The sequence below is a fragment of the Poromitra crassiceps genome, assembly GCF_964638095.1.
Source record: "Poromitra crassiceps genome assembly, chromosome: 16".
Taxonomy (NCBI): Eukaryota; Metazoa; Chordata; class Actinopteri; order Beryciformes; family Melamphaidae; genus Poromitra; species Poromitra crassiceps.
In genome coordinates, this window is record NC_139645.1 from 21,913,820 (window position 1) to 21,941,380 (window position 27,561).

Below are 27,561 nucleotides of genomic sequence, written 5' to 3' on the forward strand. Positions count from 1 at the left end.
TTTCAACGTTACCGTCTTGGCCCCTCTTTGATTCACTGTGCTCGATCCGACCATATCGAACCACACCGCCGTTTCATCCATGGCTATGATGTCTTTAGCCTGGATCTTCTTGCTCTCAATCATTCGAGTTGAAAACACAAGGAAATTAACAAGCTTCTCCGTGTCCTGACTCGCGTCCTTTTAGGCCACGGTGGTCCGTCTCCTCACAGAAAAGTTGTTACGCTTGAGGAATTTATCCACCCAACCGCCACTGGCATGGAACACTTCCCCATCTAGCTTGTCAGTTGCAGAAGCGTAGATCTCCTTGGCCTTTGCCCTGATCATTTTCCTTGAAACTCTATTGCTACACGCTCGCCTCTCATAGATCCAGTCATGCAGTTTCGCTGGCCTTCTTCCATCCTGCTCCACCCAAACGAGCCCGCTTGGGGTTCCCCTCGGCCAACGTTACAAGGTCGGCTTTGTTTTTCTTCCATTCTCGGATCCGCTTAGGATCGACGCTGAAGTGCTTGGCTGCAGCCTCACCAGAGTTCTGCTGTGCATATGCCACCGCTGCCAGTTTGAACTTAACATCGTACTTCTTATTCTTTTTCTTTCCTCGACCTCGAGGTGCATTTGCTGCATTCAGATCTGCGTTGTCGGCTTCGTCTGCGTTAGGTGCCTCATCTGCGATGACGTTAGGTGCCTCGTCTGTGCTAACGTTAGGTGCGTCCGCCATTGTAGCTTGCTAGCTCTCGTCTGTTCTTCTTCCTGTGTTCGGACTTCTTCGTGTGTTCGTTCTTCTTCGTCGTGTGATTACCGTAAATGTTGTTGTAGATGGCAGGCTGCAGTTAACCCTAATCGCAGTTTAGTGTGTGTATTGGGATCACTGGAAAAAAAAATCAAATAACCGCTCCAGGCTGTTAAGGGAAGACCGGCGATTATGTGCAAAATTTATTTTGACCCCCTGCGGTTATTGGAGACTCGACGGCTATTGGGGAGAGGGCCCCTATTAGAAGTTTTACGGTATATAAACCATATACACACCTATATAAACTATAGCCTATATATAAACTGTATAAAAAAAAATATTATATATATACTGTATATATATATGTGTGTCTGTCTGTCTGTCTGTCTGTCTGTCTGTCTGTCTGTGTGTGTGTGTGTGTGTGTGTGTGTGTGTGTGTGTGTACAGGAACTAATCTCCCATGCAGACCCTGGCACCGTGACATGATTGCTAGCTAACTAACTACTTGTGTGTGAAAGTTTCCCCCAGTCTTCTCCTGCCTTCAGCTCATGTCAGAAATATCATAATTACAGAGAGTCACATGACCGAGCTGACAAAGTGGTAAATATGACGCTGTAGGCTCAAAACTTTAAAAGTTACTAAACCCCAACCAAATCTGTGGTGAAGCCAGACTGACTCTAATGGTGTCAGGCTGTTCTACTGAGCTGTTTTACCACAACTGAACAGCCTGTGGAGCTCACACTGAAATCTCCATCATTTTTCATTATTTTCTTAAACTCTTTTTTACAGAAATGCTTTAATATGATACAATTGCATTCATGTATTATTTTCTGTTTGGTTTATGCTTATATTATACATTAATCACTTTTGGAAAATGTCAAATTCTATAGTATAAATTATTGTTATTATTATTAGGAGGAGGAGGAGGAGCTTAATAGGTTTTGATTAGGATGCTGGTCTCAGCTCTGCTTTGATAATATCTCATTTCACATTAAATGTGTAAACAGTCTTTCTGTCTGTGAACTCTGAGACCTCAGCTCTGAAGTTCTGGGTTCTGGGTTTTCAGGCCCGGCGCACCTGTGGGTGTGCCTTAAGGTAAACCAGGCGTGGCCATGCTAAATCCTCACGTTTGCTCAATTCTTTGCGCTTAGAGCTCTGAAAAGCAGGTCTAAAACCCCGCTGCACCTGAGTGCACAATTATTCTCCGCACTGCTCCAGCAGTGCACGGGAAATCCTTTGGGCCCTATCTTGGTAGAAGCGATATCCGCTTTTTGCGCTTGAGTCCGGGTTTGCACGCCTTACGTCTTATGCTATCTTCCCTGCATCTTATGCTATCGTCCACCTCACACAAGTGCCAATTTGTGTGTTGGGCACGACACCTTCCAGTTTTGCGCCAGCGTCTGAGCCAAACACAGGTGTGGGCGTGCCCCAAGCCAAACCAGGTGTGTCCCCGCAAAATCCTTGCCTTCTGTTATCGTCAGCAAGCGCGCAATTCTTTGCGCACGGATGTCCCATTAAAATACAAATGCCAGGACATCAAATTCTGCTGCTAAAATTGTGTAACAGCAGATTACTCAGTGAGGCAATCAACTATTATTCACTGAAAAACGTGTATCACATGTAAAGTGCCACAATCATGCTGATATCCTCTTTCTACAGTGGGCTAACCCCCCTCTCTCCCTCTCTCTCCAAAACCTTGTGCGCACACAGACACACACACACACACACACAGACACACAGTAGATTACTTTGAGCAAGTCGTGTCGGCCAGTGATACAGTAACCCCCTTCCCTGCAATTGCACGCATGCAATAGCCTATTAACACTTTCAGTGCCACGGCCCTTGGGCAAAAGGTTGCTTGCTGTGCCACATAGGCCGCAATGCATTTTAAAACAGTCATATAATTTCTTTAATAATTACTATGTAAACACTGAACACGCACAAATAACGATGAGACTCTCTTCTATCACCTGCAAAAAAAAGTTTATTGATCCCATTTTCCGTTCTTTAGTTATGAGCCGGAGAAGATAGCTTGATTGAACGAAAAAAAGAGCTTTTTTTCTACGAGCTGAGATAATGAGCCTTTTGTGAAATTAAACATTTCAAGCACATCACTGACTCTGAAGCTAATTTTCTGATGTAGTCACACCTCAAAAATAATTTCCTTCAATAAAACAGTGAAGGCAAGGGAATTTTGTTTGGAAGAATAATATTTTTAGCTGAAACCAGCAGCGCTGGCGCCTGCATGCGCTGCTGGTTGCAGCTTCTTGCTGATCTTTTGCTGCTGGTGGGCATCGGATATTCTGGCTTGCGTTTGCCAACCCTGTCCTGCTGTCTGGGTCTGTGTTGTGTACTTGGCTCTGCGTGCCCACCTCCCCCCCTCCTCCTCCCCCCCCCCCCCCCCCCCCGTTGTGGGAGGAGTGTCTCTCTGCTCTGCTGTTTTCTCGTTTTCTCTGCCTGTGCTCAGCACTGAAAAAGTCTGCTAGATCCTGCTTTTTTACAGCCGCGTGTACCAGCTCCCATGCTTCGAGTTGAGAATAATAACAAATCCACGGCTGATCATGTGTTGCAGCGGACACGGAGGCTGTTGCAGCGGACATCGAGGTGCTCAATTGTGATAGCAGATTGGCTGCTGCAGGGGCACAGCTAAACGTTGCTTCAATGAAGCCGCTGCATACGGACGGATGCGATGCGATTTCCTTCCCCCCAATGACTTCTTCTGTGTGTTTCACTCCACGTTCTCTCATCTGGAGAGCGCTGTCGCCACCTAAGGGTTCTGTAAAATAGGTTAGACACATTCAATACCTCTGAATATTGTAAGAGGCGATGTAAGAGGCATAGATCGACACCCCCCCGTCAAAAAAAAAAAATCGAGTTATGACGCCATTTGGCGTCGCTGGCACTGTACGGTAAATTTCTAATGACGCCATATGGCGTCGCTGGCACTGAATGTGTTAAGATGAACCCGGCACTTGGGACAATTTTGATATGTTGAAATAGGCTAGAATTAAATTCTCACACATCCCTGCCTATTAAAGAAACAAATATTTTTACATGTGTATGTTATAGCCTATTTATATGAACAAAACGTCTAATGCACGTGGACAACCATATGACATTTGCGCAAATGAATTGGAGGGAATGAAAGGAGTGACACTGATTGGTTGTGTGGATGATAACGCCCGCACCAAGCCTGCACACCTCTGAATAATATCCAGAGTTAATCCTGCATAAATCACTGTGGTGCTGGGACAAGTGGCATTTTGCGCATCACAGAGAATAGCAGATGACTTGGGAACGTCCATTAATTTGTGCTGCGCCCGGCGCAAGCGCTAAATTACCGCTTTTGCCACGATAGGGCCCAGTGTTATTGTTATGCGATGCTGTGGAGATGTTCAAATAACGCATGGAGATTACAGTGTCCATCGTGCAATTTCATTCAAATTCATTTGCAGAAACAGTTAAATGCCATCCTTAAAATGAATAGACAACACCTGTTTGATATTCCCTTAAGTGCACATTAAAAAATAACATTATTTTGGGAGTTTATGTGAAAATTATGAGGTGAAAATGTTTTGTTAATTTGTTAATTAATTAATCATCAATGCCTTAATGCCAATTAATAGCCTACTATAATATTAGTCTACAATTATTCCCCCCCTTTGAGTAGCCTACATACATCTGTCAGTTCCCATCTCCCTCCCTCAGGAAGAAAACAGGCTACAAATAGTGGTTAATGGGAAATGAATTGAGAAAACTTGGACATTGTAGCCTACTTGCAATATTATTGTCAATCAAATGTCCCTGTTTCCCCGTTGCAAACACGTTTCTATTTTCCAGCCAACCAAAGAACCAGAATTGCATCAATTAAAAGCTGCAAATCACAGATGTTTTTAAATGATGTGATGATTGTTGTGAGATGTCAACACACTTGAGCACGCCCCCATTTTGTGGTGCGCTCAGCGCTAAACACGCGCAAGTGCTAAATTACCGCTTTTACGACGACAAGGCCCCTGGTCTCAGCTCTGAAGTCCTGGGGCCCTATCTATCTTTGTAGTAATTCACATGTATTAACTCTCCCATGTAAAAAGGACACAGACTCACTGCTTGCCTCTAACGTGAAGGTGATAGTAGGAACTGTAGAATTAAGAAATTCCTTCAACCCCTCCAGCTCCTCAGATGAACCAGTGAACACAAAACAAATCATCAATGTATCTACCAACATTTGACAAAAGAACAAGAAGGATTGTTCTTATAAACATAATCAACCTCAAATTTGCCTCGTTTTATATATGAGGTCACACCCATTCTCTCATTAACACTGAGGAAAGCCACAGGCTGAAACACCTCTGTTCACTGCTGCTGTGTGGATTTAAACCTTTTTTTCAAACTTGACCTGTGAGTGCTGCTAGTTCCATTTGACGTTTCAGTATTTGCTTGAGCCTAAACTGAGTGAAGAAAAGATATGAATATAGGCTACAATACAATAAGCAGCTCAATCGGTGCAGGGAGATCACAGAAACAGAGGTAGGCAACAGCACTCGAATTAGAGTAAAAGCACACTGATGATGGCCTAAGGCTGAAACGGGTCTGTTTTGCCCTTAATAAAAAAAAACTCAAGATTTACTCTAATTCGAGTGCTGTTGCCTACCTCTGTTTCTACAATACAATAAGCCCTATTGTATTACCTGCCTTCATCTGATAAATCCATTGCCTCCCTTTCTCTCTCTCCCTATCTCTATACAGTATATCTCTCATTCTCTCTTGGCAATGTAAAAATAGATAGATAATGATAGAGTTCATTTGCAGAAACAGCTAAGTGCCATTCTTACAGTGAATAGACAACACCTGTTTAATACTCCTGGGAGTGCACATTAAAAAATAACATCATTTGGGTGATTTATGTGAAAATTATGAGGTGAAAATGATTATGATCAATAATACAAATATGTGCCGGGTTCTCCACACCCACAAACGGTATTAAAGGGAGTGAGAGATGGGAATCTGATTGGTTTGATTGATGTGATGCCCAGTGTCTGAGCTTTACATCAATCAAACCAATCAGTGTGGCCTGCATCATTCTTGCCTGCACAGGTGATAAGCACGCCCATTTCATGATTTTGCATGGAGCACACAGGCATTTTGCGCGGCAGTGAGAATAGCAGAGGGCTTGGTCACGCCTCCAAATTGCACTAGTGCCCGCCGTTAAACACTGCACAAGCACTAATCAGTGCGTTTGCGAGACCAGGGCCCCTGGTCTCAGCTGTGAAGTTCAACTTCTTCTTTATTCTTCATTCAGATTGAGGTTCTGCTGGTTGACAGAGGTTCACTGTGAAGTCGTGGCCTCAGCTCTGAAGTCCAACTCCCATCTGACAGAACTGGACCTGAGTGACAGCAACCTGCATCATTCAAAAAAAGTGAAGCTGCTCTGTGCTGGACTGGAGAGTCCACACTGCAGACTGGAGACTCTGAGGTCAGACATCATATTTAATAATGTGCTGATATGAATATTATATGGATTTTATAATGTGTGGACGTCTGTATAGAGTTGATCAATCTGAAATCAGACATGATCTGGTTTTAGGGGCTTAGATCTCAAATTCTACTCATGTTGTTGGCCTTAATCATTTTACTCTGGAGAGGAGAGAGAGGGAGAGTCATATAGGTCCTAAATCACCTGATTACTATTTATGCAACTTCTTTGATTCCGTTATATAATACTTGCTTTCTTGTCTTTAAAGGACGGCTTTACTGGTAATCAACCCACTTTGTATCATATATAATCTCAGTAATATAAGCACATGGGCAGCCTTTATCTTCTCTCTCTGTTTACCTCATGGAGAAAAATGCTCCTGCTCCTGTCTGCAGAAACTCTGCCCCCGTCAGCTGCAAGTCATTAAGGCTCCTTAAGGCTCTCCATGCATTCTCCATGGATGTGCGCATTCTTAAAAAAATAAAATAAACAATAACAGCCGCCCTCGAGCAGATTCCACGTCTCCAGCAGAACTTCTGCAGCTCCGTTGTGACGCGTTGTGACATAAACCACGTCACAACGGAGCGCTTTGCCAGAGGAGGAAATGGGAGATCTCCGTGAGGAAAACACAGAGAGGTAAACACTGCCCATGTGCTTATATTACCAAGATTATTAATGATACAAAGTTGGTTGATTACCATTAAAGCCATCCTTTAAAGTATTGTATCTATTTGTGTTCTTCCTTTTTGTTGTGTCAAACTCTTCCAACAGGCTGGCAAGTTTGACACAAAACAACAACACACCAAACCTCCATCCAAAAACACATAACAGTAGTACAGTAGATCAGGCTGCCATCAAAGCCCTGTGAAGCTGATATTAGTCATAATGTTTATGAAGTCTGTCTTCAGTCAAATGTGAAGAAAGAGAAAGTGGATTATATCACACAGCATCAGACTCCAATGCTTCATGTATCACAAACATCCACCACTGCCAATTTAGCATGCTATGGCATGGTATTGTTTCAGTGGTGTTGATGTGACTGGAGCTACCAGAGCTACACACACACACACACACACACACACACACACACACACACACACACACACACACAGAGTGAGAACTAACTTGAACAATGAATCTAACATTAAAAATAGCTACTGTAGCAGGGACAGGGTACAGTGTCCCTGCTACAGTAGCTATTTTGAATGCTAGATTCAGTTATAGCCAGTTTACAGTAGGCCTGACTGAGCAGTGAGCGCTGAACTGCAGGTATTTATGGTGAAAATCCTGAAAGCATTTAGTTATGTTATCTTAAGCTGATGAATCTGGCTAACTCAGTTAGCTGGCAAGCTAGTAGGTCTAGATCAATTTTAGGCAGTGTAGCCACTATAAGTTAGCCAACGTTAGTTGACAAATGGTCTCAGTTAGCTGAAGCTGACAATTCAATCAGAAACTAAAAAAAGAAGCTGTCCAGCTAAATGCTTTCGGTACTTTAAGTGATAGAACACAACCACAATCACTTACCCGGTTTCTGAAGTGGATCTCCGCCGGCCATACCCGCGGCAGACACTAATTGGGCTTGGGAATCAATCCCAGAATGCAATCCAAATCAATCCCAGAATCCACTGGGAACGCCACTGAATGAGCAAATTGATTTAACTTTTAACCATTTCGAGTAACACTGTCTCCATACGGACCCCCAGCGTTGGTTAGTTGTTTATAATGTGACTATAACTTTTATAAGGTACTCCAGTTTCTGGTTTATAATTCAGGTCTGCAGCCGAGTATAACAAAGGAAATGGCAAGCTGCAACAATAAGTCACGTTAAACCGGACCTTGTACCCACAATTATTTTTTACAGTGGGGCATTAAAAAATAAGGTGGATATAAATTCAGTGATGATGTCATCAGTGATGATGCCTTCACTGATGTCATCCGTGATGCTGTCATCAGTGATGTCATAGAGCAGGCGAGGCCGCAATGCGCAGTGGTCATCAGTGATGTCATAGAGAGGCGAAATATGAATGGTGGTGAACGGAGAATAACGTTACTTTTTTGATCCCGTTTGAGTTGTGCCACAGGGTGCCAACATTCATTTTGTCAATTTAAAACATAACTTTGCATGTCAAGAAAGTCGCAGTTTGTCGCCAAACTGTTGCACTATAAGTTATAAATCAGAAAGACTACATAGTGACGTCACTTTCTCTACCGGCAAAGCTGAAGACCGGCGATATGCAACAAGCTTCCACGAACTATGTAGTTTTTATACGAAACTAACCCCTGCGTTTCAGTTTGACGACAAACTGCGACTTTCTTTACATGCAAAGTTATGTTTTAAATTGACAAAATTAACATTGGCACCCCGTGGCACAATTCAAACAGAATCAAAAAAGGAACGTTATTCTCCGTTCACTGCCATTGATATTTTTTTCAACGCTGGTACAGGAAGTGACGTTTCACTGTGTCTCTCTATAAGAGCAAGTGAGCCAGCACAGCAGGTGAGCTGCAGGGTGGGCATGCTGCCTAGGATGTTCAGCTGTAATAATTTGAATTGTTATAATAGTATGATCAGATCTCGGTCACCAATCATACTGCTACCTTGGAAACAAGAGAAAAATAAATAAGAAAACAATCAATATGACTACCTTGTCCTCTAGGCCAGTGGTTCTCAAAGTGGGGTCCAAAAAAACTATTTTCACTATAATTCCATCCATAAGTATCACAATGACAGAATACATGACTATTTTGGTCATGGGTTTCATACACTTTCTGTAATAAAACATCCAAAAGCAAATATCTTATCAGATGGGGGACCCTGAGACAAAATCTTATCAAATGGGGGTCCGTGGTCTAACTTGTGTCAGTTTAGGGGTCCTTGATGTGAAAAAGTTTGAGAGCCACTGCTCTACACCATGTGTATCTGTTTAAGTCAGGATTCTGTATAGCCTCCAAATGTCCACTAGATCTAGAGATGCCTTCATTCCTTGAATTTCACCGAGAGCCTGCATGGTTATTGTAGGAATGAGTACCTGCTCACCTTTGTTTATATTTAAAACTGTATTGAAATTTCCAACTATGATATTTTGGTTATTCTCTTGAGAAGAGATAATACTATGGATTTCCTCTAAAAGATTGGATTATCTCCATTTGGAGCATATATTGATTATATTGATATTATAAGTAGAGCTGGGTATTGGTTCAAATTTCAAGAATCGATTCGATTCCGATTCACAAGGTTGCGAATCGATTAATCCCGATTCGATTAGATTCCGATTCGATTAATTTCAATATCGATTTGGTTAGTGATACCAAAACGTGTTTTTTGAGCTGTAACCTGAATTACATGACTGTCCAGTTATGTAACACAGGGGTTCCCAACCTTTTTTGCGCCAAGTAGATAGATGGGGAAAAAAAGTTGCGGACCGGTTGTCAATTTTAATATATTTACTCACCAGGTGGTGACAATACAAATAACAAATAACAAATAACAGCCTTTTCATCTGTCAATAAAGACACTTTCACAATTATGCACAGTGATTTGATTTCAGCCTATATCATTTCTAAAAGTAGATATTAATGATCAAACATTTCCATTTATGTAGCCTACAGTATTTATGTTTTTGTTTCAACTACAAACATGAATAAACGTCAACTTTAAACTATGTTTCAACTACCACACACAGCATAATATTTTAGCCTGTTTATTAAAAAAATAATAATAATAATAATAATAAAAAAATCGATCTCTGGACATATGAATCGATATCAAAGGATTAAAATTTAAATCGATAAAAAATCGGAGAATCGATTTTTTTTTAACCCAGCCCTAATTATAAGTTATCTATTGTAACATCTAGCATAGATCTCTATCTTCCATTCTCATCAGTTTGGACAGCGTGGACTGTCTGTTGCAGTTCCTTCTTTTTTCTGATCCCCCCCCCCCCCCATTTTCCCCCTAGTTTGAATTGGCCAATTTCCCCCTGCTGCTCCAACCTCTGCCGATCTGGGGAGAGCTGTAGACTCGCACCATGTTTTCTCAGACACATGCGCAGTTGCCAGCCGCTTATTTTCACCTGACAGCGCGGAACTACACCAGCAGGACATAGCACGTGGGAGGATCATGCTATGGCCACCACTTTCCTTCCGTCCTGAACAGGCGCCCCAACTGACCAGAGGAGGTGCCTGCAGCGACCAGGACACACCCATAATCCGGCTTCCCACCTGCAAACACATGGACGCCTGACCAAGCCGGAGGTAGCATGGGGCCGTGAACCTGCGACCCTTGTGTTGTTGCAGTTCCTTCTTAAACAAAATCATAGCCCTCCTACTATTTCTAAGGCCATGACTAAAATATATATTATATCCCCAGTCCATTCGGATTTCCATTTTAACTCACTTCCTAGATTTGATAAAACCCTGCAATATTTGATTTGCTCTGATCTGTTGCTTCCGTATAGACAATTGGAGGGTTCAGGTTAAGTTAGGGTCCAGTTAGGGTTAAGTTCCCCATCCAATTCAAATTCTGCTTTTATTACAACTTTTCCAGATAAACTGCCATCTGAAAATTGTGTCCCCAAAAAAGTGGATTCTGGACCATAACTAAATATTTATTTATTTATTTTAAACTACTTGGCATTTAGATGTATTCATCTGGTCTGTTACAGAAAGTTTTCAAGGAAAATGGGCTAATCCTGAAACAGAGGAGTGACAGTCTGTCTGGTTTCAGATGGAAAGACTATATAAGGCTGACATGATGCTGATCCACACTGACAACATGCTGAAGTCCATTGGATTATAAGACACTGGATTGGTTAAAGCTTTAATGGAATATTGTATTGTATTGCTTTATTCTTTACTCAGATTGAGTGGTTGCAGCTTGTTAGAGACTGACTGTGAAGTTCTGACCTCAGCTCTGAAGTCCATCTCCTCCCATCTGAGAGAGCTGGACTTGAGTTACAATGACCTGCAAGATTCAGGATGGAACCTGATCTCTGTTGGACTGGACAGTCCAGAATGCAGACTGGAGACTCTCAGGTAAAGTCAGTTTACAGTTTTTCTCAGTTGATTCAACACATTTCCCAAACTTCTCTCAAAACAGGATTCCTGAATCTGCAAAGGTTGTCCCGAAGGTTTTACTTGATGATTTGACTTTTATTGATACAGCTTCACGCCAGTGAAGCTAGTTGAACATAGAGCAGCTAGATGTTAAACAGTGGGAAGGTGACAACATCATCTACCCAGTTTTAACATCTGTCCTCTGGTTACTAGTTAGAGAATTCATATTAAAATGTCACTGAACACATTTAAAGCAGGCTAGTTTTGGTCCTGAATTACACTGTGGAGATAGTTCCCTGTGAGCTGAGACTGTGGAAAGCCTTCCTGAGCTACTGAGGCTGCAGATTTACTATCCATTTGTTTTTAAAGTGTTTCCTAATTTATATCCACTTTTTTCTTTTTTCATGGCTTGTTGTGCAGCATAACAAATCAGGTGCCATTTTGGAGGATTTATTGATCCAATCACCTTATAGCACCATGTGTGGAAATCAAACCAGTTTTCCTGTCAGTGTTAGTGGGGACCTGCTTTAGACCAGGGCCTCAACAGTACAGTCTGTCAGTAGAAATCATACAATGATGACATTACATAAGGGTCAGTAAGCCTCATCAACACAGTCTGTCAGTAGAAATAATACAATAATGACACAATATAACAATAGCATGTCTTCTTGTGCTTCAGGCTGAGTGTCTGTCAGCTGTCAGAGAGAAGCTGTGAAGCTCTGGCCTCAGTTCTCAGCTCCCAGTCATCTAGTCTGAAAGAGCTGGACCTGACTAACAATGACTTCCAAGATTCAGGAGTGAAGCTTCTCTCTGCTGGACTGAGGAGTCCACAATGTAGACTGGAGAGTCTCAGGTCAGGATCACCATTACTGTTTAACAGACCATTTAAATTCTACTCTACATTCGTATGAAAATACCTGAACTCTCATTTTCCTGCTGATGTAATTTTTGAAACCAAAATGCAGCTATACTTTCTCTCCTGCTGAGAAAACATTTCATTCTTTCTCTCCACACTGCATCTGTTGGTGAAATCTGACGCAAAGGACTTGTAAGATTCTGTTAAACTGAGTGCAGAACTGTATGAAAACACAAATATTGGAGACAGTTTTTTGTAATAATGTGACCTGCTCTGATGAAATCAGTCACATTGACCCCGAAACACATTTTGAGTTTTATACACTGTTGGAAAGAGGAGAATGTCTGCTTTCCGGTGATGTCAATTATCAAAGCGATCTTTGTTCTCCAAATATTGAGTGAGATGCAGCCCTTTATGTCTTGACTGTTTCCAAACTGATTTGAGAAAAAACGGCCTCAAAGTTTGACAAAGTAAGCTAGTTATGCTTGTCACCCTAACTTTATGAGCTGCATTTGAATTTCACAATAATCGTTACAGAGAATGAAAACCAATGGTTTATTTGACTAAAATCTTCTGAAACCCCAAAAGAGCCAAAATCAGCATTTTCTTATAAAATCACATTTCTACACAAACAGCGGGCCTGTGCTACATGTGACTGATTTTGTCTGAGGAGGTCACATATAATAAGTGATTTCAGAGCAGTTTATTAATGGGAATATCCAACATGTAGCTGGTTTTAAGAGCTTCCACTGAGAGCGACCAACATCACTGTCTTTCAGATGCTAGCAGGCCCATTTTAAAGCGAGAGTGAAGATACTAGTACCATATGAAACTAGAAGACCTAATGCATCCATTGGTACCAACATGCCATGCTAGCTTGTTGTGAAGACGGCTAAATTACCCTACAATTTAGGCTAAATTATGTAAATGACTAAGGGAAAATGTTGGTCATGAGGCTAGACCAGTTGAGAACCACTGCTTTAGTGTGTGTGTGTGTGTGTGTGTGTGTGTGTGTGTGTGTGTGTGTGTGCAGGTTGTCAGGCTGTCAGCTCACAAAGGAAGGCTGTGATTCTCTGGCCTCAGCTCTGAGCTCCAACCCCTCCCATCTGAGACAGCTGGACTTGAGCTACAATAATCCAGGAGCCTCAGGAGTGAAGCTGCTCTCTGCTGGACTGGAGGATCCACAATGGAGACTGGACTCTCTCAGGTATGGAGAGGTTAACGTCTGCTAGAAGGCTGTGCCAACTTGTGAAAAACTGATGTTTGGTTTTAACGCACTGGATACCCCTTTTTCCTCATTCTTCAAAACCACCACAGCGTAGCAACAACTTGTGTCACGGTTATGTTTAGGCACCTAAAGCAACTGGGTTAATGTTAGAGAAATGGTTTGGGTTAGGCAGGCTTAAATAATATTAAATGTAATGTAATGAAATGTACTTACTTTGAACATGCTGGGAATCGAACCCCGGTCTCCATCATTGAAGAGGAGGGTATATACTCTGCCTGCTCCTCTCTCTCTCTCTCCTTGCCTGTTCATGCCCATTTTCTCTGTCCGGAGAATAATATTCCTGTATAGAGTCGTTTCCATGTTGCCAGACACTATGACAGTTTGAGTCTCCCAGCAGCAAAACAAGCAATTTTAGTGAACTAGGGGTGTTAATGATTAACCAATAGTCTGTTAACTGCCGTTAAGAACGTAACCGATTAAAATTAATTAACTGTTTTGACTGACAACATTGTTACTTTGTGTCATCAATTCAGTCTTCATAGCTCACAGTGTGTTAATGATACCAGTCCAGCAGAGGGCGTACCTCGCCCAGCTAGCGCAACAGAAGGAGTGGTCACGTGAGAAGGTCGTCACACATGCATGAGGAAGTAGGAAGTGAATTGAGCAAACATGAAACAAAACAGATGCTAAAATTAGCCGCAAGCTCGCGCTAGCAACAGCATAGAATGATTACACTCTAAAAGTAAATCTGTAAATACTGCGACGCCGTTCTCAAAATTCAACTCCAGGGGCAATTTATGATTCCCCGACGAGCATCGCTCAACGTCACGTTACGTTCCATTATCGCTGGACGCTGATTGTGGACGCTGTCACTCATAAAAGTTATAGCTAAATATTAATACTAGGTGATTGGAGCAGGCATCGTGCGTGCAGAGACAATAACACAGAAGCCTTGCTTTATGGTGGAAAAGAAGCGTGGTGGACGGCGAGGGATTTCATGAAGTTCATTGAACCAGGCGATCACGTCCCCCTTTGTTGAAATGACTATTAAGGACAGGCGACTGTTCAAAGGAGGTGAGCCTTTTTGTTTTCAGGCTAATTATCGTTTTATTATTATTTTCATTTGTGATTCATGCCATGAATGTCACATAAATGATATGCAGCTATTGTGTGACTGTGAGGTTAAATAGAACTTGAACTGAGAGAAAGACGAGGGGGCGGGGGGGGGGGGGTTGGGGGAGAGAAACAACGTTAACAATTAACCGATTAACTGATTGTTAAGTTGCGCAACTAACGGTTAAGGAAAATGCATGAAATTCCCATCCCTATAGCGAACGTGGAATGACGGTGCGCAATTACTGGGTTACACTGGTAGTTGTTTGACGAGCTGTAAACTAGACTATCTCGGTGAGTACTCAACCAATAGTTATAACTGTGGCCCGTGCATCTCTACTGCACGATGATATCGGCACAACATCGTTATCAGACGATAACGATAGCCTTATAATCGGAAATGTAATTTCTGCCGCTACAATTATGCTCAAATGCTTGAATTAACGTTGTTGTTGTCGCAAGCGGTACATAGATAGCTCTGTGGAGCCGATGGGAGCTACTATGTGGTTGTGCTAATGATACGAGCTGATATAGCTATGTATTTGCTGCTAAATCCAGCTGTGGATCCTCATTGTAGCTTCATGCTGTTCAGTTCACACAGTTCAGTTATGAAGGAAAAGCTAAATCCAGCTCTGACTCCTCATTGTAGCTTCATGCTGTTCAGTTCACACAGTTCAGTTATGGAGAGAGAAGATTTTGAATGAAACTGAAACGTTCAGCTGTTGATCCTGAATCTGAGAGTGGATTCAGTCGCTTTGAATAGTGTGAACCAGAAGCGGAGCGGACAGCCGCTTGTCACACACACACACACACACACACACACACACACACACACACACACACGGCCTCTTGTTACATGACGTCAGGCTCCACACTCATTACTCGTTACCTAACTTTATGATGGTTAATTTAAAGAGTCTCTCCTCAACACTGCAGCTGCTCCACCAGTTATTATCTATCAGTCTGTCTCCTCAACACTGCAGCTGCTCCACCAGTTATTCTCTATCAGTCTGTCTCCTCAACACTGCAGCTGCTCCTCCAGTTATTTTCTATCAGTATGTCTCCTCAACACTGCAGCTGCTCCTCCAGTTATTATCTATCAGTCTGTCTCCTCAACACTGCAGCTGCTCCACCAGTTATTCTCTATCAGTCTGTCTCCTCAACACTGCAGCTGCTCCACCAGTTATTATCTATCAGTCTGTCTCCTCAACACTGCAGCTGCTCCTCCAGTTATTATCTATCAGTCTGTCTCCTCAACACTGCAGCTGCTCCTCCAGTTATTATCTATCAGTCTGTCTCCTCAACACTGCAGCTGCTCCACCAGTTATTATCTATCAGTATGTCTCCTCAACACTGCAGCTGCTCCACCAGTTATTTTCTATCAGTCTGTCTCCTCAACACTGCAGCTGCTCCTCCAGTTATTATCTATCAGTCTGTCTCCTCAACACTGCAGCTGCTCCTCCAGTTATTATCTATCAGTCTGTCTCCTCAACACTGCAGCTGCTCCTCCAGTTATTATCTATCAGTCTGTCTCCTCAACACTGCAGCTGCTCCTCCAGTTATTATCTATCAGTATGTCTCCTCAACACTGCAGCTGCTCCTCCAGTTATTATCTATCAGTCTGTCTCCTCAACACTGCAGCTGCTCCTCCAGTTATTATCTATCAGTCTGTCTCCTCAACACTGCAGCTGCTCCTCCAGTTATTCTCTATCAGTCTGTCTCCTCAACACTGCAGCTGCTCCTCCAGTTATTCTCTATCAGTCTGTCTCCTCAACACTGCAGCTGCTCCACCAGTTATTATCTATCAGTATGTCTCCTCAACACTGCAGCTGCTCCACCAGTTATTATCTATCAGTATGTCTCCTCAACACTACAGCTGCTCCTCCAGTTATTATCTATCAGTATGTCTCCTCAACACTACAGCTGCTCCTCCAGTTATTATCTATCAGTCTGTCTCCTCAACACTGCAGCTGCTCCACCAGTTATTTTCTATCAGTCTGTCTCCTCAACACTACAGCTGCTCCTCCAGTTATTATCTATCAGTCTGTCTCCTCAACACTACAGCTGCTCCTCCAGTTATTCTCTATCAGTCTGTCTCCTCAACACTGCAGCTGCTCCACCAGTTATTATCTATCAGTATGTCTCCTCAACACTGCAGCTGCTCCACCAGTTATTATCTATCAGTATGTCTCCTCAACACTACAGCTGCTCCTCCAGTTATTTTCTATCAGTCTGTCTCCTCAACACTGCAGCTGCTCCTCCAGTTATTATCTATCAGTATGTCTCCTCAACACTACAGCTGCTCCTCCAGTTATTCTCTATCAGTCTGTCTCCTCAACACTGCAGCTGCTCCTCCAGTTATTTTCTATCAGTATGTCTCCTCAACACTACAGCTGCTCCTCCAGTTATTCTCTATCAGTCTGTCTCCTCAACACTGCAGCTGCTCCACCAGTTATTTTCTATCAGTCTGTCTCCTCAACACTGCAGCTGCTCCTCCAGTTATTATCTATCAGTATGTCTCCTCAACACTACAGCTGCTCCTCCAGTTATTCTCTATCAGTCTGTCTCCTCAACACTGCAGCTGCTCCTCCAGTTATTATCTATCAGTCTGTCTCCTCAACACTGCAGCTGCTCCTCCAGTTATTTTCTATTAGTCTGTCTCCTCAACACTGCAGCTGCTCCTCCAGTTATTCTCTATCAGTCTGTCTCCTCAACACTGCAGTTGCTCCTCCAGTTATTATCTATCAGTCTGTCTCCTCAACACTGCAGCTGCTCCTCCAGTTATTATCTATCAGTCTGTCTCCTCAACACTGCAGCTGCTCCTCCAGTTATTATCTATCAGTATGTCTCCTCAACACTACAGCTGCTCCTCCAGTTATTCTCTATCAGTCTGTCTCCTCAACACTACAGCTGCTCCTCCAGTTATTCTCTATCAGTCTGTCTCCTCAACACTGCAGCTGCTCCTCCAGTTATTATCTATCAGTCTGTCTCCTCAACACTGCAGCTGCTCCTCCAGTTATTCTCTATCAGTCTGTCTCCTCAACACTGCAGCTGCTCCTCCAGTTATTATCTATCAGTCTGTCTCCTCAACACTGCAGCTGCTCCTCCAGTTATTCTCTATCAGTCTGTCTCCTCAACACTGCAGCTGCTCCTCCAGTTATTATCTATCAGTCTGTCTCCTCAACACTGCAGCTGCTCCTCCAGTTATTTTCTATCAGTCTGTCTCCTCAACACTACAGCTGCTCCACCAGTTATTCTCTATCAGTCTGTCTCCTCAACACTACAGCTGCTCCTCCAGTTATTCTCTATCAGTCTGTCTCCTCAACACTACAGCTGCTCCTCCAGTTATTCTCTATCAGTCTGTCTCCTCAACACTGCAGCTGCTCCTCCAGTTATTATCTATCAGTCTGTCTCCTCAACACTGCAGCTGCTCCTCCAGTTATTTTCTATTAGTCTGTCTCCTCAACACTGCAGCTGCTCCTCCAGTTATTCTCTATCAGTCTGTCTCCTCAACACTGCAGTTGCTCCTCCAGTTATTATCTATCAGTCTGTCTCCTCAACACTGCAGCTGCTCCTCCAGTTATTATCTATCAGTCTGTCTCCTCAACACTGCAGCTGCTCCTCCAGTTATTATCTATCAGTATGTCTCCTCAACACTGCAGCTGCTCCTCCAGTTATTTTCTATCAGTCTGTCTCCTCAACACTACAGCTGCTCCTCCAGTTATTTTCTATCAGTATGTCTCCTCAACACTGCAGCTGCTCCTCCAGTTATTTTCTATTAGTCTGTCTCCTCAACACTGCAGCTGCTCCTCCAGTTATTCTCTATCAGTCTGTCTCCTCAACACTGCAGCTGCTCCTCCAGTTATTCTCTATCAGTCTGTCTCCTCAACACTGCAGCTGCTCCACCAGTTATTTTCTATCAGTCTGTCTCCTCAACACTGCAGCTGCTCCACCAGTTATTATCTATCAGTCTGTCTCCTCAACACTGCAGCTGCTCCACCAGTTATTATCTATCAGTCTGTCTCCTCAACACTGCAGCTGCTCCTCCAGTTATTATCTATCAGTCTGTCTCCTCAACACTGCAGCTGCTCCTCCAGTTATTCTCTATCAGTCTGTCTCCTCAACACTGCAGCTGCTCCTCCAGTTATCCTCTATCAGTCTGTCTCCTCAACACTGCAGCTGCTCCTCCAGTTATTTTCTATCAGTCTGTCTCCTCAACACTGCAGCTTCTCCTCCAGTTATTATCTATCAGTCTGTCTCCTCAACACTGCAGCTGCTCCTCCAGTTATTTTCTATCAGTCTGTCTCCTCAACACTGCAGCTTCTCCTCCAGTTATTATCTATCAGTCTGTCTCCTCAACACTGCAGCTGCTCCACCAGTTATTTTCTATCAGTCTGTCTCCTCAACACTGCAGCTTCTCCTCCAGTTATTTTCTATCAGTCTGTCTCCTCAACACTGCAGCTGCTCCACCAGTTATTTTCTATCAGTCTGTCTCCTCAACACTGCAGCTGCTCCACCAGTTATTATCTATCAGTCTGTCTCCTCAACACTGCAGCTGCTCCTCCAGTTATTCTCTATCAGTCTGTCTCCTCAACACTGCAGTTGCTCCTCCAGTTATTATCTATCAGTCTGTCTCCTCAACACTGCAGCTGCTCCACGAGTTATTATCTATCAGTCTGTCTCCTCAACACTGCAGCTGCTCCACCAGTTATTCTCTATCAGTCTGTCTCCTCAACACTGCAGCTGCTCCTCCAGTTCTGTGTCTTGAGGCCAAATGTAGTTTTTCTTTAAAGTCTAAAGTTCATGAGGTGGGAGAAGAGAAACCACGCCGCTGTCTGTCAGTGGAGGTTTATTAAAATCTGATAGAGAACTGAGGCCTCTGATTACTGATGCTACTAGTGTTCAGTAAACTAAAAGCACAGGAAGCCGCCATATTGGTCTGCAGTAAACGTTACTATGGTTACAGACATTATTGACAGGAGTGGAGTGACTCGTGTTAGTGTACAGACTCAGTCTGGTCATGTGACTCAGGTCTGCACCAACATGAACATTGACTCTGATTCATGAAGTCAGTGTGAACAGAGCTGCTAGAAGCTGCAAAATATTGTTTGATGTTAAATGGAGGATATTATTGACAGCGTCAGGAAAATCACTCCTATGGAAGGTTATGAAGGTTATTTGTTCATGATCAAAGAGATGATGCTGTCTAACTGTATTTACCCCCCTCCCCCACAGTGTGGACCATGATGCAGTGTGGTGGTTGAAACCAGGCCTGAGGAAGTGTAAGTGTGTATTTAGTTTGATTCAGTTTCCATTGAAATAGAAAGCTCATGTGTGACATCTATTCATTCAAATCCTATTCTGAAACAAGATGGCTGACAAAATGTGTTATGATGAAATTGAAGAAATGAACTGTCAGTCTGTTAATACCATAAAACTTCAATTAAAAGCCAAGTCCCATATAGACACCATTCCCTTTCAGTGGCCAGATGTCGCTACACGTTTTGAAAAATAAATGCTGGCCTAATTATTTATTTATTTATTTATCTGTTTATTTACTTGCATTCAAACGTCCCAGGTCAGATCACTACAGAGAGAAAAAATTGCGACCTGAAATTCAAGCTGTCAGTTTTTTCTTTTTACTGAGAATGAACCGTGGAATGACGGTGCGCAATTGCCCGACTGGGTTACACTGGTAGTTGTTTGACGATAATGCTCGAGCTGTAAACAAGGCTAGCTTGGTGAGTACTCAACCAATCTGAAAAAATGATGTCACGATAAGTCCCTTAGACACATACAGTGTGGAAAATAGGGTCCAGGTTGGGGGAAAAACAAAATTATCCTTTAAGCGCCCTCACAAAGTTTGAAGTTGATCCGACAAATAGTTCTAGAGATAAACCACTTTCTGTGTTTGCCAGTAGGTGGTGTTATGCCGAGTCTGTGTGCGTGGGTTGAGGTGTGTGTGTGTGTGTGTGTGTGTGTGTGTGTGTGTGTGTGTGTGTGTGTGTGTGGGGTGTATCGGTCACAAAAGTGACATGGGGTCACATGGTGACTAACAGACAGCGCTACCTACCCTGCCTCCACAACTTGATTATAGGAGTCAGTCCGAGCAGAAGCAGAGCACACACACACACACACATACACATAAACACACACATACACCCGCGCGAATACACACACACACATACACAGTACACAGTGGTGGCTGGTGAGCTTGGAACCAGGGGAGGAAGCTAGTGCGGCGACCGAAGGCTTTTTTTTTTCACGTGTGCGCGCGCGCGCGCATGTGTGTGTGTGTATTTGCCATGTTTCCCATGCTGTCAAGCCTCTTAGCTTTCCACCCAGTGAGGAGCATTGCATTAGCACCCAGTGAGAGGACTACAGGACGGAACAGCACCTGGCACCTGAGGCGGTCCCAGGGAAAATATGACGTGTGCTCTGCTGCTGATACTCTCACCCACAAGCAGTTTTTGCCCAAAACGCCCAAATCTCATTTTAAATTAGCATTAGGATTAGACTGTTGTGATGTCATTATTCAGTTTTAACCATCAATAATTGTTCCTTTTCTCATTATTTCATTTCTCAGAGTAAATACTGTATATTTATTTCGAGATTTTTGTCAATTATTTGTGCTGTTATGGTTATAATTAGCCTAGTTACTCACTTCTACACTATCTTAGATTGTGTTACTTATGGATGGCATGGAATTATAGTGAAAATAGATTATCCCCCCTTTTTGCTGGGGACCCTACTTTGAAAACCACTGGCTTAGGCTAGAACTGTTGCGAGAAGGTTTCAGGATTTATCTCTATGCATTAGGCTGTGATTACTATTTATATAAATCTATTTATTCACATAGATTCATGATATATTATGGTATACAGCCTGTGACATCAATGTTTTGATTCATCCTATGATGTCTCACACTCAGGTGTGCTTTCACAAGACAGGTGTTGTCCATTCAATCAGCTAACCTGTCTTTATAATGGCTGTCTTGCACTGTTTGTATGATACTTGACAAAGTCTATGGCCGAAACTGTTGTCAAATAGCGTTAAATTACACTTAATTGCATCTGGAACGAGAGTGTGTCTTCCTGTGAACAGTGCTGCACTACTCATTTAGTTATCAACTTTGGAGCGTTATTTACCCCCCCTTCCCGACATCCTAGGTTGACATGCTTCATCCCAATCGATTCCTTATTTCTTCTACTTTCATATGATATAAAGATCACCACTCAAGCTTTAAAATTGAGCCCGCTGTCAGCTATCGATTTACAGGCCAAATTCAGTTAAAAAATGTGTGAATCTAAAGTTCGCGGGTTTTAGTATAAGAAATTACAGGATGAAACTTCAATACGACAAAAATAGCGCTGCTCGGTGAACCATTTCCACGCCGAATTTAATAGAAGGTTCGGATAACTTGAAATCAATTGACTTACTTGAATATCCGTGCTGTCTGTAGGGGAAACGCTGCAGTCGAGACGTTGCAAATATTCCAGTTTTCTGACATTGCAAAAAGCCCGTATCGCGCAGCTCAAGTCTCCCCGCAACTCGAAACTCGTTTTGGTGGTAATCCAATATCAACGACTGTCTGGCTTGTGAACACTTACTGATTGATAAAAAAGTAAATAAAAATAAGAGGGAAATATGATATGCTGCTACTGTCTCAGTAAATCCTTCCTGTCAGGTCAAGCAGTGGATTTCACCTCCTTGATTCAGCGTGACCACAGACCAGCCAGTGGAACAACGTTGCCGATTTTCAGACGTATTCAGCATTGGACAATACAGAATGTCAATCAATGTCAAGCAATCTATCAATCAAACAACAACCAATTAGGGTTTCACCTGGTTTCATGGGCTAAGGGAGAGCTCCCCTCCTCCTCAATCTGATTCGTTGGAAAACACATCACTCTCACTGTTTTCTGTGAATTGCAAAAAATGAAAAATATAAAAATAAAAATAAAAAATATATTTTTTTAATATATATTTTTTTTATATAAAATCCCCAATCTAATAGAGGAGGACCATCCTCCTATGCCTCACTGGAAAAACCTCCTCTGCACACACACACACACACACACACACACACACACACACACACACACACACACACACACACACACACATACACACACATACACATACTGTACCGTAGCCTACATACATACATACATGCTGGAGCCAGATCTGTTTTGTATTCCTTTTGTCACCCTCTGCTGGTTGTTGTGGGTAGTGTCTTCTGGAAGCAGAAGCTGCTTCTCTTTGTGCCTGAGGCAGGCAGCCACACTTGCCTGCTGGCTACAACACTGACTACGTTTACATGCACACAATATTCCGCTTTTTGCCCATATTCGGAAAATGACAATATTCCGACTAAATGAATAATCCACTAATATTCCTGTTTACATGCAGCCATAGCTCGCCCTCCCCGACACGTGAGGGAGGGGGAGAGAGAGAGATGCAGGTAGGCGGAGCCACAGAGTTTTTCTGTTGAGAATAAACAGAGCAGCACTATTCTTACGAGCATCACTTGGTCCATTTCAGGAGCTTGCTGCTGAAAAGTTTGGTGTCGCGCATCCAAGTCTTTCATAAAAAGTAGGCTAGCAGCCTACGTTATTACCTCGCAGGCTCGCAAGCATTGTGGACTTCCGTGGGCACTATAGACTACTCTCTCTTTAAATCGATGTTTCTCATCTCCTCCCGATCAGAAATGTCGGCTTTTCTTTTTGCATGCCAGAGATGATGGATTATTATGATTATATCGCCTGTTCTAGCACTTTCTAGCACACATCAGTTGACCACAAACAGGCAACATGCGTCCCAAACTGCGGTAAAAACCCTGATTGAGACGCATATTCTGAATGCGCTGTATACATGATCAAAGAATCCTCCGAAAACCCGAATAATACTGGAATAACCCAGATGTCTTAATCGGAAAATGCTAAATTCGGAGAAAGGGCAAATTCGGAAAATGCAACTGGAATATGCTGTTTACATGACCCTTCTCAAATTCAGAATATTGTCATTTTCCGAATAATAGTGGAATATTGTGTGCATGTAAACGTAGTCACTGATGTCATCCTCTTCTTCATAGTTTATACATGATGACATCCTCTTCTTCATAGTTTATACATGATGACATCATCTTCTTCATAGTTTAAACATGATGACATCATCTTCTTCATAGTTTATACATGATGACATCATCTTCTTCATAGTTTATACATGATGTCATCATCTTCTTCATAGTTTATACATGATGTCATCCTCTTCTTCATAGTTTATACATGATGACATCCTCTTCTTCATAGTTTATACATGATGACATCATCTTCATAGTTTATACATGATGACATCATCTTCTTCATAGTTTGTACATGATGACATCATCTTCATAGTTTATACATGATGACATCATCTTCTTCATAGTTTATACATGATGACATCATCTTCATAGTTTATACATGATGACATCATCTTCTTCATAGTTTATACATGATGACATCATCTTCTTCATAGTTTATACATGATGACATCATCTTCTTCATAGTTTATACATGATGTCATCATCTTCTTCATAGTTTATACATGATGTCATCATCTTCTTCATAGTTTATACATGATGTCATCCTCTTCTTCATAGTTTATACATGATGACATCCTCTTCTTCATAGTTTATACATGATGTCATCATCTTCTTCATAGTTTATACATGATGTCATCATCTTCTTCATAGTTTATACATGATGACATCATCATCTTCATAGTTTATACATGATGTCATCATCATCTTCATAGTTTATACATGATGTCATCATCTTCTTCATAGTTTATACATGATGACATCATCTTCTTCATAGTTTATACATGATGACATCATCTTCTTCATAGTTTATACATGATGTCATCCTCTTCTTCATAGTTTATACATGATGACATCATCTTCTTCATAGTTTATACATGATGACATAATCTGTAAGTGACACTAGCCCCGTTTACATGGGTCCAAAAATCCTACTTATAATCGATAGGTCAGTCGGATTCAAAATGTCTCATCTTAGCCGCCCCGATTCACCCGGATCGTTTTACATTTTCGATCGTATTGAAACAGGTAGTCTACGCCGATTGATACTCAGCTTGATGCCGCATATAAACGGCTGAATAGAGTGGATTCTGTTGATAGAGTGGATTATTAATTATTCTGCGCATGCGCTCTCTAGTGCAGAAGAACTGGACGGTGGTTGAGACAAACTTCTTAACACATTCACTGCCAGCAGTTTTTTTTTTACTGTAGGTAGCTTCTGCCAAGGTTTTTTTTTGAGGATTCTGGCTCATCTTTCAAGAGCCGAGGATTATTTTCTGCTAAGATTTTGTGAACACAAAATATCTCAAAAGAACTAATAGAATGTGTGCTTTCTCTGTCTAAAAGAGTTAGTTTGTAGAGTTAGTAGTTATGTAGGCATTAGCAGTTGAATACAGCATGGTTTCAGCATCTGAAAATTTAAGCTGAGATAAATGGCTTTTTGTGAAATTCGATAGAACAGTCACTTTAACCATTTATTTTTGGCGTAAGACGTCAGACATCTAAACAATAGTTTTGAACAGTAATTTCCTCCATAGCAGCAGGAAACCCCCCTCTCCTTCAAACTCCTCCCTCCGTGTGTGTTTTTCTCCTCCCTCCGTGGCTGCAGCGGTACAAGCGAGGCTCTGCCAGTCTGTGCTGCCTGGCTGCTGGCGGCCGCTCTTTGGGCGAGTCTGCATGGGGCTCGTTCGTTTCGGTTGTGAGCTCAGCTGGAATGAAGCTGCGTGCGATTGTGGGCTTTCTGCCGGTGTTTCAAAGTGTGTTGCACCCATAATCTATTATGCAAATTTGCAATCCCCCACCGCCAGCTCCCAGCGCGAAAGCGAAAGCGTTTTCGCCAATCCATTTTACAGTATGAGAATGGTTTCCTCGCGCGTTCCCCTGCAGTTTTGGCTCTGCTTTTTCTAGTCTGGAGAGCACTGTCGCCACTTAGTGGGTCGGTGGAATGGGTTGTACACGTTCGGTGGCTCCCATATTTATATAGGAGATGTAAAAGGGTTAGATCAACGTCCCACCGTCAAAAATTTTTTTTTTTTTTTTGACGAGTTGACTCGCCATTGGCAGTCAACCGTTGGTTTCTGCTTGACGAGTTGACTCGCCAATGGCAGTGAACGTGTTAATAGAAACCCTGACAGCGTTACATTCTTCTAAAAAAAAACACTCAAATTTTTTTTGGCCGAAACACTCCCTTCCACTTGAGGGGGGGGGGCCCTGCAGAGATGAATAGCCCCAGGGCCCATGAAGTGTAAAATCGGCCCTGCTGCTGGCGGCCGCTCTTTGGGCGAGTCTGGATGGGCTCGCTCGTTTCTTGGGGTTTCGGTTGAGAGCTTTGATGAAGCTTTTGCGATTCTGGTCTTATTTATGCTGCGTGTTTCAAAGTGTGTTCCACCCGTAATCTATTATGCAAATTTGCAATCCCCCACCGCCAGCTCCCTGCGCGAAAGCGAAAGCGTTTTCGCCAATCCATTTTCATGAGAATGGCTTCCTCACGCGGCTGTTTTTGCTTGGCTTTCTCTCGTCTGGAGAGCACTGTCGCCACTTAGTGGGTCGGTAAAATAGATTATACACATTCAATACCTCCCATATTTTAATATGAGATGTAAAAGGGGTTGATCGACGTCCCACCGTCAAAAAAAAAAAAAAAAAAATTTAAGACGAGATATCTCGTCAACGGCAGTCAACCGTTTTTTTTTAAGACGAGATATCTCGTCAACGGCAGTGAACGTGTTAAGGATCTCTTAAGGATCTGTTTCTGTGGGTGTTGTGTCCCATGAGGTGTGTCTCTGGTTCATTGGTTAACTCTCTCCCTCCCTCTCCTCTCTCTCCCTCAGTCTCTCTCCCTCTCCTCTCTATCCCTCAGTCTCTCTCCCTCTCCTCTCTCTCCCCCCTCTCCTCTCTCTCCCTCCCTCTCCTCCTCTCCCTCTCTCTCCCCCAGTTTCTCCCCCTCTCTCTCTCCCTCATTCTCTCCCTTATCTCTCTCTACCTCTCTCTCCCTCAGTCAATTCAATTCAAAGAGGCTTTATTAGCATGACCATAGTGAGTTACAGTATAAAGCACATAGTACATGGTCGTACAGACAGAGGGAGAACAAAACAAAAACAGTTTGTAACATACAGAACAGAAACATGATGTTACTGTAACAAAATACAGGTAGTTCCAACAACAACCGTATCAACAATATTTTGTATTGAAATATATACAGATATATACTGTATATGGGGCGGCTGTAGCTCAGGAGGTAGAGCGGGTCGTCCACTAATCGCTTTGGATAAAAGAGGTCGGTGGTTCGATTCCCGGCTCCTCCAGTCTGCATGTCGAAGTGTCCTTGGGCAAGATACTGAACCCCAAATTGCTCCTGTTGGTGTGGCAGCACCCTGCGTGGTAACCTGCCGCCATCGGTGTGTGAATGGGTGAATGTACCTACTGACTGTAAAGCGCTTTGGATAAAAGTGCTATATAAATGCAGGCCATTTACCATTTACCATTTACCATTTACCATTTACATATTGATTGTGCTTGAAATAGAGAGAGGGAAGGGGCGGTGTGTGTGTGTGTGTGTCTGTGTGTGTGTGTGCGTGCGTGTGTGCGTGTGTGTGTGCGTGCGTGCGTGCGTGTGCGTGTGTGTGTGTCTCTCTCTCCGTCTCCTCCACAACCTCTGTCTCCCTCAGTCTCTCTCCCTCCCTCTCCTCCTCTCCCCCCCTCTCTCTCCCTCTCCCTCCCTCTATCTCCTCTTTCTCCCTCAGTCTCTCACCCTCTCCCTCCCTCTCCTCTCTCTCCCTCCTCTCTCTCTCCCTCTCCTCTCCCCCCCTCTCTCTCCCTCTCCCTCCCTCTATCTCCTCTTTCTCCCTCAGTCTCTCACCCTCTCCCTCCCTCTCCTCTCTCTCCCTCCTCTCTCTCTCCCTCTCCTCCTCTCCCTCCCTCTCCTCTCTCTTTCTCCCTCAGTATCTCCCCCTCTCCTCTCTTTCCCCTCTCTCCTCTCTCTCCCTCCCTCTCCTCTCTCTCCCTCTTTCTCCTCCTCTCTCTCCCT

The 27,561-nt window shown here is 43.0% G+C and overlaps 2 protein-coding genes across 2 annotated transcripts in view; both read left to right on the forward strand.

Moving 5' to 3' along the window:
* Positions 1-27,561, forward strand: part of LOC310791520 (uncharacterized protein) — a gene marked incomplete at its 5' end in the record, with an annotated part of 86,100 nt that overhangs the window by 25,269 nt on the left and 33,270 nt on the right. The window lies entirely within an intron of this gene.
* The window catches only part of LOC310791101 (protein NLRC3-like), a 41,280-nt gene that overhangs the window by 9,281 nt on the left and 4,438 nt on the right, over positions 1-27,561 (forward strand). Inside the window, exons 5-7 of the mRNA XM_083652802.1 lie at positions 6,027-6,172; positions 13,195-13,318; positions 19,688-19,734. Coding sequence (XP_083508928.1) covers positions 6,027-6,172; positions 13,195-13,318; positions 19,688-19,734 — 317 coding nt within the window. The remainder of the gene's footprint in view (positions 1-6,026; positions 6,173-13,194; positions 13,319-19,687; positions 19,735-27,561) is intronic.